Genomic DNA, 22,036 nt, shown 5'->3' with positions numbered 1-22,036 from the left:
CATATAAACAGGTGGAGAATGGAGGGATAGAGACCATGTGCAGACAGATAGGACTAGTTTAATTTGGCATAATGGTCGGTACAGACATTCATTTTCTGTGTTGCACTGTTCTATGTTCTATATTTTCTAGATTTGGGCATTATTGCCCATCCCAAGTAGCCCTTAAGAAGAAGAAAGGTGGTGGTGAGCCACCTTCTTGAACTGCTGCCCTGCTGTTAGAGGGAGAGTTCCAGGATTAAAATTAGACCCAGTGACAAAGGAGGTCCAGCAATATATTTCCAAGTCAGATTGTTGAATGTGGTGGTGTTTCTATGCACCTGCTGTCCTGCCCCTTTTGATGGTAGAAATTTTGGGTTTGGGAGGTGCTGTCGGAGTGATCTAAGCATGTAACGGCAATGCATTGTGCAGATGGTAGACACTATGCATCATTGATAGATTGAATGAATATTGACAGGGTGCCAACCAAGTGGGCTGTCTGTCCTAGATGTTATGGAGAAACTTGAGAGCTTTTTGCACTATACACATCCATGCTCTTGATTTGTGCCTTGTAGGTGGTGGAAAGGCCTTGTGGTGTCAGAAAGTGTGTCACTCACCACAGGAATCTAAGCTTCTGACCTCCTCTTGCAATCACAGTATTTATGTGGCTGGCCTAGTTATGTTTATGGTCAGTGGTGACCCATAAGATATTGATGGTAATGCTATTGAATGTGTGAAGGGTACATCGTTAGATTCTGTCTTGCCCAAGATAGGACTTTTGGAGTATGAATGTTACTTACCACCTATCAGCTCAATGTTGTCTGGGTCCTGCTACATGCAGTCATGAACTGCTTCATTTGCTGAGGAGTTGCAAATGGAATTGAATATCGTGCAAATCAGTGAACATCCATATTTCTGACCTTATGATGAAAGGATGCTTCATTATGAAGCAGCTAAACGTTGGACCTTGGACGCTGCCCTGAGGAATTCCTCCAGTAATGTCCTGGGGTTGAGATGATTGACCTCCCGCAACTTCCACCACCTTTGGGACAGCACAGGGGCTCAGCTGGTAGAGCTGCCTCACAGCTCCAGTGATCCAGTTAAAATCCTGACCATGGGTGTTGGCTATGTGGAATTTGCATGTTATCCCTGTGACTGGTTGGGGTGCATCTGGGTGGGCTAGTTTCCTCCCACATCCCAGAAACATGCATGTTGGTTGGTTAACTGGCCAATGTATAGATAAGTGGTAGAAATATTCCTAGTGAGTAGATGAGTGGTAGAATCCACTGTGATTTGGCCGGAATGTGGGGAGAACAAAATGGGTTAGGGGAGGATTAGTGTAAAAATGGATGCTTGATGATCTTTGCACACTTGGTTGGCTGAGGGCCTGCTTCCATGTTGTATTGCTCTATCTGCAAGCACTGGAGTGTTTTGCCTTTGATATACATCGACCAGTTTTATCGGGGTGTCCAAAGGCCCATTGATATCCCTGGTTGGTCCCTCATTAAATTGCTTTAAGAAACCATTCCAAATATACACTACGAACTGATGAAAGGCACAGATACGCCAATCCATTTCTTTTCCGGTAGAAGTTTGTGTCTATCCCTAATAGGACTCTTCATTTTCACCAATCTACCTTTCATAATATTTATGAAATTCTTTGTTAGCTTTACTATGCCATACAATTACTTACATGTTTCTTTTCACACCTCATTACATTCTTTGTATCTCTGTTGCTTTATATATCATAAACTCTACTTCCATTATCCTTTATATTTATCAAAGCCTTTTTTATTAACAGGATAACCCTTCATTCATTTGCTTAGCTATTCAGGAAGAGCATTTACTTTTAAGGATATGGTTAGGCTATATTTTGAGGGCATTGAAAGTTACAATTAGTGTCGAGGAATCTATGAAGTTAGTTCAGAACAAAAGCACAAGCAGAACATACAATCACACTGAAAATCCAAAAGCATTTATTGAAATTGTTTCCCTCATCAGAAGTATGCTGGAAGGTCTAAATCTTGTATTTGATGAAGAAAATAGTGGAAATACTCAGCAGGACCAGCTGATTACTTCCAGCATTTTCTGTTTTTATTTCAGATTTCCAGTGTCCATAATATCTTACTTCAATTTATCTTGCGCATTTCGGTCGGAGAGACTGATGTCATCACAGGTGGCAATTATTATACCTTATGCAGAACACACAATTTCCATGGCTCCATTCCAATATTAAAGAAAAGCCATTGGCTGGAGAATTGGAAAGAAATCAATGTTGATTTCACAGAGATAATAGAGGCCTTGGGGCAAAACAGTTGTGACTGGTTTGAATAGGAAGTCATAAGGAGGGACAGGAAAGGAGAAATGAAATGTAAGGTGCTATAGCCCAGTTCAATTAGCATCTGCTGTTTTCCCAGATATACTCCTTTTACACAGGATATCTCAGCCGAAATTGAACCTAGTTTACAATAGGAAATTTCACAAGGGCAGCTAAGAGACACAGCATATTACCCAAGACGAAACAGTTGCAAGATTAATCTACTTGTACACGCTTTAGGACATCTAATCTTATAGTTTGAGAAAACTGTTTTAATGGTTAGAAAAGTTTTGAATGCAACTGTGATGAATGTCATTACTGAACTGGGGGGGGGGGGGGGGGTTGGATTTAGATTGAATGAGTTCTACACCTGCCTTCTTGAATGGTGAAATTATACAGTGCATAGCTTGTTGTAACAGTTGAAAATTTAATGCATCTTCTACTGTCTGTCGTCATATCATCATGGTTGTCAGACACAGCCTCAGGGTATAGGAATTGTGCCCCAGGCTCCAGCAGCCCTATTACTCACCCCTGGCTAGATGGGAGAATGACCAGCAGAGCTTTGCAATACCAGAGTTTATGTTCTTTATTTGGTATTGTGATTGGCATATTCAGAAAGGAAAAAAATCTTATGTTAATTAAGATCCTTCAGTCCAACTGAGATGAGAGATATCTTTATTAGTCACACATACATCAAAACACACAGTGAAATACATCTTTTGTGTAGAGTGTTCTGTGGGCAGCCCGCAAGTGTTGCCACACTTCTGGCGCCAACACAGCATGCCCACAACTTCCTAACCCGTACATCTTTGGAATGTAGGAGGAAACTGTAGCACCTGGAGGAAACCCATGCAGACACAGGGAGAACGTACTAAACTCCTTACAGTGGCCGGAATTGAACCCAGGTCGCTGGCGCTATAATAGCATTGTGCTGCTACGCTACTGTGGTACATGCTAGTCACATTAGCCTCCTCCATCCTCTCATGTATCCCACTCTCTGTCTACCTCATGTCTGATGGCCCTCTCTCTTTATTCTGCAGGAGTCACATGAGGAAATAATATGCCTTGGAAAAGGATAGCATTTCCACATCAATTTAAGTTGCTCATCGTTTCTTAATGGATCACTGAAAATAAATGAAACTGTAGGAAATCAAGGGCTCTGATTATTTAGACTGACAAGAACCTACAAGAAGAAATTTTCCTCTAGCATTTCAAAGATAGTGCAATCTGTGCACACATAGTTCCCTTGAACTTCCTGGTAGGACCGTTGTTCACTATACATTCATAGATTTGATGTAGTCTCCAGCTACAGTGCCTCACCTGCTCTCTTCCCTTATATAGGATATTGCAGAATATGCAACATCCATCCCAGTAGGCATTTCCATTCTTTTGATCTAAGGATTTTCCCACATTGGAACTTACCTTCTGCACTTTTATTAAAATGACCCACGTGGACTGGTCTCTGTAATTGCAAACTCTGGTTACCAGATGGTGCTATAACATCTCACAAAATGCTCCCATTGTACAGTACACTCTTTATTCTGAGATTGAAATCTAATCCAAAAGTGGGGTTTAAGGTTAAAATACATGTTTCTTAGTGAATTATCCATTGAATTTTCTTTCAATTGCTTTATTTGGGTTTAACTGTTGTAACTGTAATCAGTCTCAAGTGCACATTCCATATACTTTGTTGCAGCTGCAGAATCAAGGAACTGAGCAGACAGTTGGTTAAAGTGAATGTACACATGTAGTCAAGTGAGCAGATTTTCATATATCAGACCATGTATAGCTGTGGGGTACATAGACTTAAAAAAAAAACTATGATCTTGCCAAGTTAGTTCAGAACTATTGTAAAATAAATTCAGGAGCCTTAGCATGGACTGCAAGACATCTGACTGCAAAAACAATTTACTTTTAATAACCAACAGGATGTTTTAGTGTGTCATTTTCAGGATCTGGGTGTTGCTAGCAAGACCATACTTTGCATACTGCCATGTTATAAAATGATATAGAAACAGTGGAGATGGTGCAGAGAAGAGGATGTGGGATGATACCAGAAATGTGAGAGGTTGTGTATCAGGAAAACAGAGTAGGTCTCTCTTTGAGAAAAGAAGGCTAACAGCTAACTGAATGGAGACATTTTAGGACAATGAACGATTTTGGTAAATCAAACCATTCTTTCTGCATGTACTTCAAGGAAGAGCCTATCTAGGAGCCATTGAGGAAAGATGGTCATCAAAAAATCCAGAGAATTTGAAAGAAGCTTCTTTACTTGTGTAGAGCAGCTGTAGTGTGCACCACCTACAAAATGCACTTCATTTACTCACCTGGCTACTCAAACAGCATCTACCAAACCTCTACCCCTAAGCACAATAGCACCAATCACATGGGAACACCACTGCCCACAGGCTCCCGTCCAACATATTGCCATCCAGTCTTCATCACACTGAGTCTAAATCATGGAACTCCGTGTACCTTCACTAGAAGAACTGAAGCAATTCCAGAGGACAGCTCACCACTACTTTTTGGACAATTAGGAATGGGCATTAAATTGAGTGCTCAAAGTATGGTTCAATGTAGGCTTTGTGCAAATTGGAAAAACAAGATGCTGGAGGAACTCAGCAGGTCAGGCAGCATCCGTGGAGAAAAGCAGTCAGTCAACTTTTCAGGTCAGGACCCTTCTTCAGAACTGAAGATAAGAAAAGGGGAAGCTCAATATATGTAGAAAAAGAGGGGAGGCAGGGTGGGCACAAGGTGGTGATAGGTTTGTGCAAATTCCTTTCTTTTCAATTCTATTGCTCTATAAATAAATCTTAATATGTGCTTTTTCCTTTGGTCCAAATTTTAATGAATGGTCCATTTGTATTCACTGATCCCTTTGTTCCTTGATCCCATCTGGACTTAGTCCAAAAAAAAAGTGACTTCCATATTCTTCCCATCAATTTATCTGTGCTAAGACTTTATACAGAAGCACTTCTTATGGTGGGCAGAAGATTCGCATTGCAGTAGTGGATGGAATACTATTTTCCTTAACACGTACTTGAATTACAGACAGATTAGCAGTCATCTGTTTCATTTGCTGTACCATTCATTAGAAATGGATTCGATATTTCTGGTAAAGAATAAATTATAGCTCTAAAAACACTCAGGCATACTGAACATCTGTATAGATAAACTTCTATTTTTCTTAATTAGTGGGTGGTCCTACCATCCACTTACACAATCAAGTAGTTAGTAATCTAGCAAGAGTTTTTAATATGCCAGATGCTTTTAGTCTACTATACTACGTAATGTGACCATACCATGCACATTTGAAAAACCAAGAGTAGAAAGTATTGGGAAAGCTCTATAGATCTGAGCATGTCCAACATTTTTTGTGTAAGGGAAACTTTCAAAGTTGCTTTAACTGAAGAAAATTGTTTAACAAAATGTTTCCCTCAAGTAACACTAGATATTCTAAAAAAAAGTGTAGAACTTGAAACTTCTTGAATGTGAAAATAGCTACGCCAAATTTCTGTGGAAAAGTAGTACATTCCCAATGTAAATGAACAAAGCTTTTTAAAAAAAATTGTAAAGTAGGCTTCTAGCCTTACAGTTTATCACTTTCCAGCAGGAAGGTAACCAAAGGTACAACTGACACAAAAAGACGAGTACAATCTTTAAGCTATTGGAAAGAGTAAAATACAGATCAGAACATCATAATTAATAACATTTCATGCATGGCTGCCTTATTTGGTATCCATATCATTTTCTTTTATACTGGGAGCTACTTTGTTTTCTAAAAAGAAATGCAGAGGTGTCATGCAGAACTAATAACCTTATTAGGGGCATGATCTTTCTCTGGGTGGCATTAACTTTAAGACTCTACCTTTACAATTAGTGGTGATGGGATGGGAGGAATGAAAGAAAATCAAAAACTTCAAATTGTAAAGTAGTTTATTAAATAAGTGCAAGGTTTGAATTAAGCCATCATATACACACACACAATCTCAAAAAATACGATCAAGGGCACTTAAATCATCTTTGGAAAAAAGCATGAAATCTCAATTCAAATCAGCATTACAAGTGCCTCGAGTCTGAACCTCCTTAATAATATTGTTTATACAAATGGTTATCCAAACTGCTTTAAAAAAAAGTGAAAACTTTGTTTGGGACTGAAAATACAAGATTTGTGATCAGCAACGCAATAATGATATGCAGAATGTTTTCTGAGCCCCTGTATTAGAGGGCAAATCAAGTGCTTGCTCTCAAGTACATGATTACTTGCTGTAGATTTAACAGGTATACCAAGCAAAAGGTACACCTTAGTCTGCAAGCATTGCTAGTTAAACTCATTCACTAATGCACATCAAAACTTAGATTTCTATCCTAGATGCATTGCGTCAACTATACACTAAACATTTATGCCAGTGAAAAGATAGCTTAGTTGTAGTTTTGTTTGTCCTTCAGACAATTTACATTGCTTCAGCATTCCACCCAGAATTATTTTAGTTTGCACTGACAATACAACTATTAAGCATCACATTTGGAGAAATCAACAAGTGTAAAACATTATAAAGAAACAATTTCACCCTTGAATATAAAGATATTCTGATAGTTTATACAACAGTGCAGGATACAATAGGAAGTGGTTAGGTTTAGTGTACAATTGATCAATAAGCCAACACTTGATAGACAAAAAATGGAGGTATCTTGATAGCCAGAGGGCAGATAACATGGATGGTGGATACTGCTGCCATTCTAGCCATACTTTGTAAGCAATGAATAGCCACTTTGAGTCACACATCTTCCTCATGTTCAGCTGGGAAGGAAAATGCATAAGAGCACAAATCCAGCAAGTTTGAAAATCATCCAAAAGTGGGGACCCTAAATCCTTCAGTGCAATTATCTAAATTATACTTCATTTGAAAGTAATCTTCATTTCATTCTACTGAAATCAGGTTTTATAGACAAATTTCTGAACATTATACTGAAGTACTTCAAGCTTAGAAACAAGATATTTCACCACCTTTTTTTGTTAAAGTATTGAATGATGCACATCAGAAATAAACTTGACAAGTAAATTGCTTATCCACAATCCCCAACACAATAAAAAAAATCAGAGACTAGGCGAGCTAGCCAATTGATGGCAATGCAACCTAGAACACAAAATTCCTTCCATTTTCAAGGATGCAAGAGAAATAGTCACAACCAAGAAATTAAGAAATCTTGTAGCCCTGGAAACAGTGAAGGTCATGTTAATGACCTCCAGTTGGTAATGAAATCAAAAATCAGCTGGGGTAGAACAGAAATAGTACTATTGTGCCCAAGATGAGATCACGCTACAGTATTTAACACTGGGAAATGTTTAAACTTAAAAAGATATGTTCATTCAGAATCAGATGAATTTCCTCCATTCACACCAGTCTGACCCCCAAAAAAATGCAAGGAGGAAATCCTATATCACTGTTCATGGTGAAATATTTTGTTCCATTCCAAGACAGGGATTGACAAATGCAACAAATCTCACTTTGAACAGAATTTCTTACCAGTGTTTGATCAGTTTATCTGCCTCCCAGGCATAAAAGTGAAAATTCTACCACAGTGGAACTGAATGCACCTCTTCAATTTTCTGCTTGTTCTATTACCTTTACAGTGAAGTTTGTTCAGGAGTTGCATGCAAACTGAACTATTAGCACAAGATAATGCTATGGTGTTCAAAAGCAGGGACTTCACTGGAAATATCATGCAGTACCCATCAAAGGAGAGGCTATGGATGCTGGTCGGCAGATAACTATTCGTGCAAGGAAATCAGAAGCCTAAACTGTCTGATTTGGGTCATATCTCACTCAAGCAGTTATGTGCACACATTCCTTTAAATTAAAAGGCAATAGTTCTTGCAAATAAATAGTGCTGCTGTAACAGAACTAAAAGTATTAAAAATTCCCAAATTACATTTCCATTTTTCTTTTTTTAAGAAGACATGAAAAGTACATTTTTGGTGGGGTGGGGGAGGAGGCTGTGATAGGAAGAAAAATATTCCTCAATTTAGATCTGTCCACACAGGTAAGGAAGATGGCACATCACAAATGACAACTGACAAACAGATCTCATAAGACTTTATGGAATAGCTTGGGTGCAGTAGGTCCATGATGAAACATTAGTCTAGGGTCAAATCTGTACCTAAAATATAGAAAAAACACTTGTTAAATTGAATAATGATTTCAACATATAAAGTACCATTTAAATTACCACAACAGGCACCACAAATACTACCAATTTGCATACATGGAGCGAGCAGAATTGCAAGGCCCTGTACCTCTCAGCTTAGCCAAAGGTAGCAGCCAAGTCAAGATGCACAACAAATTTGTGCACACGTGGCAATACCAGCTATTTTGGTCCATCAAAATTGTCATATTTCAAATAGCTGGGAACTGCCAAATGCACTGAAAAAAATTTAGCAGAGCAAGACTGGAGTAGAATTTTATGAAGAACTTTTACTTCCATGTACTGTAGCTGAGGCACATGTACAAGTGTAAATCCATAATGCAAGGGAGGAGAGAATCTATAACATTTACAATACAGGCCACATTGGAACCATAACAGGATAGTTTCATGGAGTACTACTACAAAGACCATTGAATAAAATAAAACATCAAAGCAGTTAGAAAATGGCAAAAATCTGAAGAGTTTCTCTTGGAACCTATACCCATTTATCATCAAAGCATGGCAAGGCATCTTGTAGATACCTAGAGAAACTTCATGACTGCTGTCAACTGCACTCTTAGGAAAACAGTTATGTTCTGCAGTAGATTCGTTGATAGGTCAAAGATGCATATACAGTGAGAAATTGAATTTACTAGAATAACTAGGATAATTAGACAAAAATTAACAACCCATTGATCATTTTTTCCTATAAAGCCTGAAATAAAGTCCTCTTCCAAGTTAAGATGCAAGTGCCAAAATAACTTCTACTCTCTTGCATCCTGACACCTGTGTCTGTCCAAGACCTGGATCTAGACTGATAACAGGCAAGACCAGCTATTCACATACATTGGCTACTTACATTAGTTGCTATTATACTAATATAGAGCAAGGGACTAAAGGAAGCCACTATTAACTTTCACTTGTTATTGTTCAGGCAGAACGTAGTTACCAATGGAAATACTGCATTAGCAATTGTGTACTTACTAGTGATGCACAAACATTCTTTCTTACCTTGGATCATATACCCCAGGCGTATGGCATGTTGATCCAGAACAAGACTGTAACATCATTAGACGATGGTTCATCTTCTCAAGAATTTCTTGATCTATAGTCTTTGCTATATTTATGATCTGGTGTGGGTCAGAGGTTAGATTATAGACTTCCACAAAGACCTTAAATAAAAAAGGAAAAAAATCCTTGGGTCATGGAAATTTGTTTGCTTTTCTTTGCAAAGACAATAATTGTTTGGAGTATCAATAACAATACTGCACCTACTAATGGACACCACCACCTCTTCTTCTTCACTTTATCCATATTCATTATTAACTAGCTATTGGAGACTTCTCCTCCCTCCCCCCCCCCCCCCCCCAAGTCAAATTTTTAACATTCAGATGGCGGCACATGAAACTTCACATGCCACTGATAGCAAATCATAACTCAAAAAAAATCAAAATCATTGCATAAAGCAATCCCAGAATCTACTCAGTTATGATTGTAGAAGTTTTCCTAATGTACATAGTGTCCACATCAGCCACCCACCATCCCCTCCCCCAACCACCCAGAATCTGGTTTTGACAAAGGTAATTCCTGTGGATTAATCAAAGACAGGACAGAGATCCAACAAATGCATATTCTTTTAAAAGGCAAACCAAGCCAGGTTTATCTGATTTAGCATATAGAATTGACTTTACTGGGACTACAAAAGTTGCCGTTATGCTAATTCCACCTCCAAAATCATTGCTGTTCAATCATTACAAGACCTGCTACATTAAAAGGTTAGATTATATTTCACGGCACCTTATCCTTTCACTTCTACCACACTTCCTGTTACTGCAAGTAGAACTGAGGCCAAAAATTCTGTATAATTGAGAACTTAACAAAGAACAATGGCTCTTTCATTACAGGATGTCCAAGCACACCAAGACTGCCCATGTTACAAATCAGATACAAACATTCCAATTAGGCATAAAAGGTAGGCCAGTCAGCCCCTTAAGCCTGTGGTTAATCAATAAGAAAAGGGTTGATCCCATTACAACCTCAATTCCACATTCCTACCTATCCCAATAACCTTTAAACCCCTTGCTTATTAAAAACATCAACTTCTGCATTAAAAGCATTCAGACTCTGGTTTTACTGTTCTTTGAGAAAGAAAGTTCCAAAGACTTGTGACCTACAGGACCACATAAAAATTCAAACTACAACATGTAATTTCATGCATGTACAGTTACAATTCTAATTCATTTCTTGCTATAAACTTTCCTAGAAAGAAAAGGTTCATCAGAACTAGCAACTTGAAGTTAGCCTACAACCACAAATACCCAGAGTAGAGCCTTTATCTTCAGAAGTTGGTCTTATCCTCCAGTGAAACTGCCCCAATTACATTAACTTTTTTTGTAATTGTGGTTGAAGTGTAAAGCAGTTATTAGTACCACTGTTGCATGACAAAAGTAACCCCAACCAGGCTCAAATAGTTTAACGGACAAAACAGTGAAAGGAGAAAGCATCATTTAAAAATTAGACAACACCCCAAAAAAGGACAATGGAATTGCACCTTAACTGCACTCACCTCACTATCATCAAATTCACAGTACTGTAGGTCAGCTGGAGTGGCAATAGTTCTCACACATGCGTAGGTGTTGTTATATGCATCTTCACACACACAGTCAGGGAAACAGTTCTGCAGGAAAACGTTTGATACAATAAGTGGAGATTACACATTTATTATCACACAGAATACAGCCATTTAACCCATTGGCTCTGTGCTAGCCCCTAGAGAAATCCCACTAATGCCATTCCCCTTTCCTTATTTTCAAGTGGCCCTGCAATTTATTCCTCTCATCCTCTAACTTTTTTGCCACCCACCTACACAAAGGAACATTTTATTGCAGCCAATGAAAGTGCATGAACAAGTGAACTTTGCTTTCTTCATGACCTCCCTACTACCATCAACCAATCCCAAATAAGTACTTAATGTGCCACAGATTCCACCTTTTAAAGGATCCTAGGGTTACTAACAATCCCCAGGACAGCCAACTGGGGCAGCTGAAGTTTCACGCACATACCGCAAACTTCCTTGAGGAGTTTCCTCAATGTTGTTAAAGACTCAAGGACCTCTTGCAATCACTGGTGCTCCCAATATTCCCTGCTGAGACGGGTCCCACATTCCAAGTTGGGAATCAAATCCTTGAAAACATTTTAGAGAACGTACCCAAACTTAATGCTGACAACTAGTCAGCAACTTTCAAGAAATCCCAGCTAGCTCCAGTGTCCACATTAATACACAACTTATTTCCATGCCTGTGCACTGCAGTGCAGAAGTGCAGGTCATTCGAGGTCAGGTGCAGCTGCAACTGAACTCAGCACCAAATCTAGGGACAGTTCCAGGTGTATGTAGCTAAGGAGAGGGGTCTGTTACACTTCATATCTGGCCCCTCAGTCTTATACTAGCCATAGGTGGCACATCTACTGTGACCCCATTTACTTGCATGGGGGTGCCAAACTGCCTAGAAAAAAGGTAAGTGAAGCCAAGTATACAAGTACACTTTTAAATCATTACTCATTTTAATGCATTATATTGAGAATTCAAATAAATACTGATAAAAATAGTTTTAAGAGAATAAATACATTTCCACCATTTTTAAATATTTCTGATGATCAAAGACATTTAGAAACAGTGAAAAAGGCCTTTGATAGCCAGAAGACTTTGGGAGCTTTGCAGCCAGAAAAGACAAGCATGATCGTGGAAATCCTGCAAGAGACACAAGGGAGCCAAGTCAATACTGTAAAAGTCACTCCATACGAGAAATATTTCCCAATAGGTGACATGACAGAACAGAAGCACATAGGCTGATAATGAACTTAACAACAAATCTCATCTCCTGAGATCAGTAAGATGTAGGGTTCAGTTTGTAAACTGAGAGTATGTGACATAGTCATTATTTTTGCCATGAGATCAAAGCAGCCTACATATATGCACAGTATCAAATTCTTTCTCATTTGGAGTGTCATAACAGTGCAGTAAGTCCAATGGACCTACAGGGTACAAGGTTCCATTTTCAACAGGGCTAAAATTTTAGTGTACTGAGCTTAATTTTGGCATGACTGACAGTGCAGATTACAACCAGATCCCAATTTATTCCCACCGAGGACCACCAGGACATTACCCCCCGCACCATTCTAATTGTCGGCACCACATCAGCTGTCTTGACTTTACTGCTCCCCTCACCTACTCTAACTTCACCCCTTCTGAACGTTCTGCTCTCCACGCCTTCTACACCAACCCTGACGTAGTTTTAAAACCAGCCAACAAAGGTGGTGCCATGGTACTCTAGCACACTGACCTCTACCTTGCAGAGGCCAGACGCCAACTCTCAGACACTTCCTCCCATCCACCCCTGGACCATGACCCCACTGAGGACCACCAGGACATTATCTCCCGCACCATCACTGACCTCATCACCTTGGGAGATCTCCCTCTCTCCCCCAACAACTACCAACTGCTCCACTAATTTATTCATTCATTTTCCAACAAACACCCAAAAGCACTCTGTGCAAAAACAAAGGTGGGAGCGTCATGTAAATACACAAGAGCACAAACCAAAAAATTCTGAATAGTGTACAGTTTAGAATTTGTAATTGAATTCAAGCCATTTATATTGCAATTCCCTACAAATAACATGCAAGTTTTACAGTATCAGAAAAACAAAACTCACTGTCACCCCAGGCCCTAATGAAGGGCAGGTAGGATCACTTGTATTATGTCCCTCTCCTTGATATTCTACAAGGAGGTCAGTCCTCCACATCACATTTTTTGCCACATCATTCTGCCGAAAGAAGCAAAATTAGTCAAAGCGAGAGTTTCAGATATACTGCAAAGTACACCCATTAACCCCCAGATGTTTAATGATTATCTAGTTTTATTACCATCTTAGCATCCAACTTCTTTGTCACTGATTTGCAGCCAAAATAAAATTCGCAGTTAATCTGTGCTAACTGACAGCCAACGATGAAATTAGTTATTTTACAGGAGTTGTTTCTATATCATGATTAAAATACTGAAAAACAGATTCTCCATGGAAGTACAAATAATCCATCAAAAACAAAACAGCTACACACAGATAGTCATTCACAAATTTACCAGCAGCGGCAAGAGAGACATGCCATCCATCCTTGTCTTGTTAATATCATAGCCAGCAAGGTCCAATATTGTGGGAGCCAAATCAATATTTGCTACAAGCATCTGGAGAAGGAAGAAAAGTTCTCAATTTAGACTTTTGCCAGAGTCTTCCCAATTATTTTAAAAATTGAAGATGGTGCCAAAAATGAGAACTGGTTGCTAAATTTAGAGATTATCAGTAGCACATAAATCAGAAAAAGATTCATTTCAATCTAATTGCAATAGATTTCACTCCCCTCCTCACAATATATTAACAGAATTTGATTTATCGAGTGACTGATCTTGGGAGAGAATAATTGTTATACAATTTTAAAGATAAGATTATTATCCAAGTCAATATGTACGGGGAATAGGCTCCATTTATGAAAGAACTGCAATTCATAGAATGATAAAGTCTGAATTTTGAGAACCATGAAAAAAAGTGATTAAACATGGAACATAATAATGTTGCTACATTATCCAAAATAAAAAATTAGCTCCATGTATTTAAGTGGGTTTTTTGGTTTCACTGAACACAGGACCTCATTATAATATCTTCAGTGTTCTCAGGTGTTCGCAATACTGAACAGGTTGCTAGGTTCAAAAGAGAAATCAGATTGTTGAAAATATAGTGGGCCAGAATGTCTGAATCACTGCTGTAACTGCTCCCATTTACTTTCCTGCACAAAGTAAGTTGGATTGGAGTTGGTCACCAATTTTTCAGCACACTTAGACCACCAAATGGAAACCTCTGTTTAAATGAGACCCTGGGAAAGAATGAGGTCTCGGGTCCAGCAGGGTACTCGGTGAGTGGAGACACAAGACTATTCTACAATGCCTGGTGTATTAAATTACATGGTAGGAAATCCCACAATAAAGTGTCCAAATCCTAAAAGATAAGGAAAAGAAACCAGTGCTTTCTGCTGTTTTGTTCTAACATTCATAATCCAATCTTGCTTTCCAAGGCAAAGAGATTACTTTCATGGTTATGCTATTATGCTAAAGCAGAGATGCCATTCCCTCAAAAGCAAAAGGATATCAGTTTGTATCAAATTATAGCACCTCGAACAAGAGAGATGGGCAAGCAGAAAAATCAGATTTTGGCACTGGTTTATTTCATGGACTGATGACTTCAAACAGAACTTCCCTTTAGCAACAGCTGACTTTCTGTACTTCATTTTGGAGTTGTACATAATAAAATTTCATGATCCACGTAACAATGGTAAATAGTTTGTGTCAATTCCTTTCTAGCCAATGAGCTTCCCACATTTTTTGTCTGTCTGTTGGATGGAAGGTCACTTTTGAGATTCAATATATGTCATGTGAAATGTTTCCACATTTACATGAGCATTGTCCCAGTAGCTGTTCATTTTACAAGGGGGAGAAATGATTTGTTTTATTGTAGGATGTAGTGTGCGAGTGGGAAGGGGATCATAAACTGAGGTGGGGCAAGGGTTTCACAGACAGAGAATCAGCAGCATTGGTTGGGTAGATGATCCAGGAAAAATGTATTTTTTTTGGGCTGGATCATTTGAGGCACTGATCAGACAAATGGGAGATGTGCAGAGAGATGCAGCTCAAGAAACCCATTATTTGATTGCAAAATAATGATGGCTGTGAAGAAAGTTCTTGAAACCAGTAACAAATCCACTTATTTATTCACCATACAAAAAGGCTTCAAATAATAGCTTTAAACTATTGAAGCCAGATACTTGCACCTGATAAGCAGATGACGCCAAAGGAAGTGATAATGGTGGTGGGGGGGGGGGGGGGGGGGCACGCGCGGAGGGGGAGAAATAACAATGTTTGCTTCAGGTTATTCTATTCTATCCCCATCAGCACACTCTAACACCACCAACATCTCACATAAAGTGCAGATGGTGCACAGGAGCCATCTCACACTTTATTGCCCAAAAAGGATGTGGTTGCTCACTACCTTTCATCATCACCAAACTGGCTGTATTTTTGTCTGTCAAATTAGTTATCACTGTTGCAATTTTAAAATTATCCAACCAGCAGCAACGTACATAGAAAAATACTTTCGTTATGTTCTATGATTTTAAATGAGGCAATATGTTGCTTCCTTGCCATAAATTGCCTAAAGATTGAATTCCTGAAACTAAGAAATGGAAACTGAACAATTATAAGATTGCAATTAATGTAAAACTCCATGCCCTGTTTAACTCTAGCATCTATTTTTATTCCTGTGTTCTTGAATAATAAAGGGAATCTGGATGTTAAGCATTGCTTATGAGGTCAGAGTAGGTTTTGGGAAGCAGTCTTTCATGCTGGCATCACCAGCACAGGAGGGGCAGTTAAGTGACCTCCTGCATGCAATGAGACCAGCACGATGTGTTATTTGCCAGGGATGTACTATGGAACAACAGAGTTCAAACAAAAACAAAAATCAGCCAGTGTTTGCCAAGCAGCTCACATTAAATCAGGTTAAAAAAAAGTGATGAATGGTGGGTTAGACTGTCTTGCCCTAGAAGTTAAGGAGGTGGCTCCAAAGACTACACACAGATTCAGATGAACATAAAAACAGATACAAAATAATTGCTAGCCTTGAATTCATAAAATCACTTTGGTTTCTAAAGCACCTTTAGATACTGTATAACCAGACTAAAATATATACTTGCCTGCATTCTACTTTAGATCATTTTGAACATAGAACATTCCATTCAGTCAAGTTAAAAAATCAGTCTGCAGCACATACCTTATTACTAGTGTTAGATTTGATTCCAGGTCCTCGCACAAGCAATGGCACTTTTATATCAAATTCATACAGCTGTCGTTTGTCAATTGGCAAAGAAAATTGACCTAAAATACATTTAAAACATGATGATACTGTAGCAGAAAACTCCATTAAATCCAGATTTACAGCTTCACTTCAGATATATAGTTTTATTTTCTGCCAGTAAATGAAATAAAACTGATCTGATGCAAAAATCAACCACCCAAAAGATTGTGTCTTTCATGTAGATATTGTCCAACTTCAGTATTTACAGCATTTTTGCTTTTATTTTAATACTTCTGTTATCCACTGTAGTTCCTTTGGAAAGGAGTAAAGAGATGCTGCCCCAGTCTTGTATGATTTACATAAAGCAGTTTTGTGATTCGTGCATTGATAACTGACGTTACAGGATTTTAGTTGTAATTCTAAGAAATACAGCAGAAGATTACTGAAGATATGGCCGAGAAGCTTGTTTGAACAATTTAAACCCCAGCTATAATGCAGAATTCCTACCACTTCAGATAGGAATTGTACATAATGGAATTGCATGATCCATGACAACCTTGTACAAGTGTTGTGTCATTTCCCTTCTACCCTTTTACTTGTATGAAGAGAACTTTATAAACTGTAATTGTACAAAAATGTAATTCCTTATAGTTGACATCAACCCAAATCTAAGCTTTAACTGTAAAGAAAGTATACACTGAAGAGTATGGCACATACATTCCATCCTAAAACACATTGACAGACCTTTGCATCAGTCTTTCATTCAACCATCCAAGGTATAAGGAGGTACATGTTCAGTTTATAATCCCACCATGCAAGAGGACTCCAAAGTGAACATATCTGACCACATCAAATAAAGTTCAAAACCTAAAATAGAACCAAGATCCTGCCGTTTACCTGTATGGTAGCCATTATCAGATGTAAAGAAAATATAGGTGTTTTCTAGCTCTTTGACTGCATCTAGCTTCTTTACTACTTTTTCCACAAGGTCATCCACTGACAATAACGTTTGCCATCTGAGGAGTAAAAAACAAACAACTTAGAATTAGGAATTCATCATTTGCAAATCTACAAAGAGATAAAGAAATAAAAGTAAGAGAAGGAACTACAGTATACCTTTTCCGAAAAGCATTATCCAGAAAATTAATTGAAGAGTTGGTCATGGGGGTCTTTGCTTGCCTGATTAGCCAATGTTTATCCTTTGAAGAGTTCAAAAGGACAGTTAAGGACATGACCATGATTTTTTAAAAAAATTACACAGTTAAATTACTAGTCTATTCTGTATTTATATACAAACAGTTAACCATGAATTGAAAAAATGTACTTTCTTTATCTGCCTTAATACTGCATAATACTTTTACAGGAGCTTTCAAAGATAATGTTTTAGCCAACACCATGGAAACACATCCAAAGCTAACAAGGCCTTCTCTTTAGGCCATCCTACACTCACACTGCAGAAACAATATCAATTTAAGTGATAATTACAGCCCAAGCCAGGAACTAGTCAACTGGCTTAGTTGTTAATATTATGCAAAATATTGAAGTTAGTCAAATCTGGAACTAAAAAAAAATGACAATTTTATGACACAAAAGCATTGTTCAGTATTTATTACCTTTCCATGTATATTAAAGTTATTGTTCCTTGGTGCTTTAACATTCATAAAACTCTTTTCATATTGTGGGGCAGGAGTCCAAGGGGAATGCGGTGCTGGAGTTGAGATCATCATGAAGAAAGGCACATACTTGGGTCTGTATTCCAAAAACTCCAAAGAAACATTTGACTACCAAATGAAAAAGTGCAGAAATTAAAATGTGCCAGCTGAAGTTCCAATAATTGTAAGAAAAAAAATGGTAATAGTATGTAAATAGAGGACAATGCGCAATAAAAACACTACGTACACTCACTCCATTGGACCAAGAACAAAAGTATATCAATAGATTAATTTAGTCCCTGCTCACCGTCAAGGAGGTCTTCAAAAGGCAGTGCCTCAAGAAGACGGCAGCTATCATTAAGGACCCTCACCATCCGGGACACACCCTCTTCTCGTTACTACCATCAGGGAGGTGGTACAGGAGCCTAAAGACCTAAACTCAACAATTCAGGAACAGCTTCTTCCTCTCTGCCATCAGATTTCTGAACAGTCCATGAACACTACCTTATTATTCCTTTTTATTTGCACTACACTTATTTTTCTAATTTATAGATTTTAAGTCTTTGCACTGCACTGCTTCAAAACAACAAATTTCACATCATAGATCAGTGATAATGATTCTGATCACTCCATGGCTCACATGAGGGGGCATAGTTTTAAGGTAATTGGAGGAAAGTATGGGGGGGGGGGGGGGAGAAATGTCAGAGGTAAGTTTTTCTTTTACACAGAGTGGTGGATGCATGGAACGTACTGCCGGCAGAGGCAGCTATTAGGGACATTTAAGCGACTCTTAGATAGCCACATGAATGATAGAAAAATGGAGGGCTATGACGGAAGGAAGGGTTAAATAGATCTTGGAGCAGGATAAAATGTCGGCACAACATCGCAGGCCGAGGGGCCTGTACTGTGCTGTACTGTTCTATGTTCATATCACAGCAGTTCACTCACTGTGGATGTATGGGATTTGACGTCATCAGGAAACTTGTGTACTCTGCTTAAATTTCTATTCAAATTCATGTACTTCATTGTCTGTAAACTAATAAAAACAGAAATTACTTACTAGCAAATCAGTTAGATAATCTAGACTATAGTTCTGGCCATGATACTGTGGTTTTCCATTGACAGAAAGTGTGTAGTTGTAATATTTGGAATTCTTCACCTGTCGACAGAAAGGAGAAAACAGTTAGCTCTGGGATTATACGAGCTCACACAAATGCCAAAATTATATATTAATAGTACACTAAAATATCCAGCTGAGATTTTTCATCAAATGTAATACATCACATTTTCATTTCTTGTGAAATTTGTTAAAGACATCTCTTCCAATTCTACATTCTTTTTGACACAATAGTCACACATTTGTTGTAACATCCAACCCTCTGTTACAAGGCTAAACATTATTTGGAATGCAATCTCTACAGTAATCCATTGGAGTTACCCCTATGATTAGTCTACAGACTAATGAAAATTACACATTTAGGCAATCATTTTGTAGACAAATACAAACTCCTTATAAACACCTACCAGAGCATGCCAGTAATTCCAACCTGGCGGAACATGTTCAACCCCACCTGCAGGCTCTGATCCATACTGTGGAAGAAGCAATTCACAATGCATAACCAGAGGTACAATTCCATTTACAGTTCAATTAATACTTTAGTCTGAAACAAACTATTTATAGCTGAAAATGACAGGATCCTGAAGACATCATCTTCAAAATATACAAATGAAGATACCTCAAGTCTCAGCAACCAAATCTGCTGCTGTCCAGCACATGTATTGGATGTTATTTCTATCCATCTCCTCTACCAGAGGAGAACTGAAACTTGCAGTGGCATAGAAAAATAATAGCATTATGGTGGGAGGTGTAGACAAGGAGCTACAGTTTGAGAATAATCTGCAGTTAGTTGTTCATTGCAAAAGAAAACATTTAGATTCTTTCCAGACTTGCCACGCAGCTACTTGATAAAAGTTAACATTAACTTTTCAATGTAATTGCTCTATTTTTGGAGTTTCATCATATCTCATCAAAACAAACGGAGACATGGCAAGGACAGCAAAAGAAACAAACTGTCCTACACGATTAAGTGTCCTGAAAAAAAAACAGAAACATCAGGGAATCATAATTTCTATTGCTCCATTTTAAAGACTCCAATTCTACCATATTATTTGGTATGAACACCCCTGTAAATTCAAGTGCAATCTCAATGCGCATTCACACGAATGAAAAAAAACACAGAACATAAAATGCTGGAAAAACTCACAAGTACCAATCAATATCATAAAAATAGAAACATTCCCTTTCATTTTAAAATCTAACTTTTCCAGATCACTGACTTAAATTTTTGTGCACCCAAGTATTTTACTACTTCACTTTCTACTTTGTAGTTGTCCCAAATACTACACCATAGGAGGAATGAATATTTAGAAAATTGCTAGTTTTGTTTTGAAAAGCATGTTTTGAAACTTGCAAATGGCATTCAAAGTAATCCACAAAGTCTCAAACTGAATATGATAACACATACAACACAAGTACAAAATGACAAGCAAAGACAATGATGTTTTGTCAATCACAGAACCAATAAAATTGCAACCACATAAAAATAGAACTTTACCTCATTCAAATATTTTCCTGCAAAAAATGTTTGATATCCACAATGATTACGGAGGATAGCTGGGAAGGTGTTAGGCTCTTGTGTTTTTTGCCATGCTTTACTACTGCAGTTTCCTTCCAGTGTATTATTAAATACACGATGATTGTGTGGATACTTCCCAGTCAGGATACTGGATCTACTGGGGCAGCACAGTGGGCTGGCCACATACTGCACAAATACAAACAAAATATTTAAAACAAGGAAATAGACTGAAATTATATACATGTCACCATTTTCAAGTCTTTGGTAATATCTATTCCTAAGGTTATATAAAATGAGCATTTAAACAGAATTGTTTCATTTAGGAGATACAAATATTTGTAAAATAAACACTTCATACAACAGTGAACTTAGCAATTTTTAAACACCATTTAATCTCCTGATTAAGCAGAAATAAAGTAAATACAATGATAATAATCAAACATAAGCATAGAAAGCAGATGAAGCTCTCAGATTAGTACTCAAATTACACATTATTCCTATAAAAAAGACAACTCACCACATTATTGAAGGTTACTCCAAGATCTCCAATAAGTTTCCTGGTTTTCTTCAGTGGTGTCTATAGGGGGGAAATATTCACGCTGAAGTATACTCCATTATACTTTATGCATCGCGCATTCTACAATTAACATGGAGTAAATGTAAAGTGGTAGAACCTCAAACTGGGCCATTGAAGTCAAAAGCGAAAGATGCAAAGGACTTAAATATGTGGTTGGCTGGTTAACTACATCTTTAAAGAAAACAGAAAATGCTGCAAACGCTCAGCAGGTCCCGCAGCATCAGTGAAAAGAGAAACAGAGTTAATGTTTCTGATTGAAGACCCTTCATGGAAAACTGCTGTGTGCTGCCATTATTTTTCCCCTAGATTTCCAGCATCTACAATTTTTATTTTTAATGGCATCTTTAATCCAGGCCTAACACTGCCAGCAGGCCTGTACATTATGATAACACCAACAGGCCCGGTGATACGGACGCCAGCTTTGTTTAAAAGAGATCTCTGCTACTTTAAAGCAACCCACAGCCACTCTCTTCCCTCAGCCGTGCCCTAACCCACTTTGCCCCCAGCCCCAAACCGCAGCCCCTACCCTGCACTCACCATTCCGCCCAGGAGAACATCCTGATCGTCAGTCAGGATCAAAACTACGTTCGGTTTCTTCGAACTGACCAGTGTAAAGGCAACATAGAAAAAAAGAGTGGCAGCCGAGTATACTGTGGACAGTGCAGCCATCGCGCAGTAACCAACCACTCCACACCGCTTTCCTCCCACTGTAGATTCAGAGCTGCGCACTCTCTGCTTTTCTCAATGATTCACCAGTCACATGCGCCGACAAAACAGGAAAGAGCCATCAGCTGATC

At 38.3% G+C, this 22,036-nt stretch overlaps 1 protein-coding gene across 1 annotated transcript; it reads right to left on the bottom strand.

Annotated features, from left to right (window-relative positions):
• Nucleotides 1-6,211: 6,211 nt before the first annotated feature.
• gnsa (glucosamine (N-acetyl)-6-sulfatase a) lies at nt 6,212-21,985 on the bottom strand. Its single transcript, XM_052029945.1, has 14 exons — nt 21,777-21,985; nt 21,180-21,239; nt 20,642-20,848; nt 19,551-19,616; nt 19,087-19,185; nt 17,988-18,155; nt 17,491-17,573; nt 17,272-17,390; nt 16,351-16,454; nt 13,617-13,718; nt 13,192-13,302; nt 11,046-11,156; nt 9,491-9,651; nt 6,212-8,455 (listed from the first exon to the last, which is right to left on the bottom strand). The coding sequence occupies exons 1-14, from the start codon at nt 21,906-21,908 to the stop codon at nt 8,383-8,385; spliced, it is 1,596 nt and encodes a 531-aa protein (XP_051885905.1). The 5' UTR covers nt 21,909-21,985; the 3' UTR covers nt 6,212-8,382.
• Nucleotides 21,986-22,036: the final 51 nt, after the last annotated feature.

Source organism: Pristis pectinata, chromosome 15 (assembly GCF_009764475.1).
Source record: "Pristis pectinata isolate sPriPec2 chromosome 15, sPriPec2.1.pri, whole genome shotgun sequence".
NCBI classification, from domain to species: Eukaryota; Metazoa; Chordata; class Chondrichthyes; order Rhinopristiformes; family Pristidae; genus Pristis; species Pristis pectinata.
The sequence above is the reverse complement of the archived record's forward strand: the minus strand, read 5'-3'. Positions and strand labels throughout refer to the sequence as shown.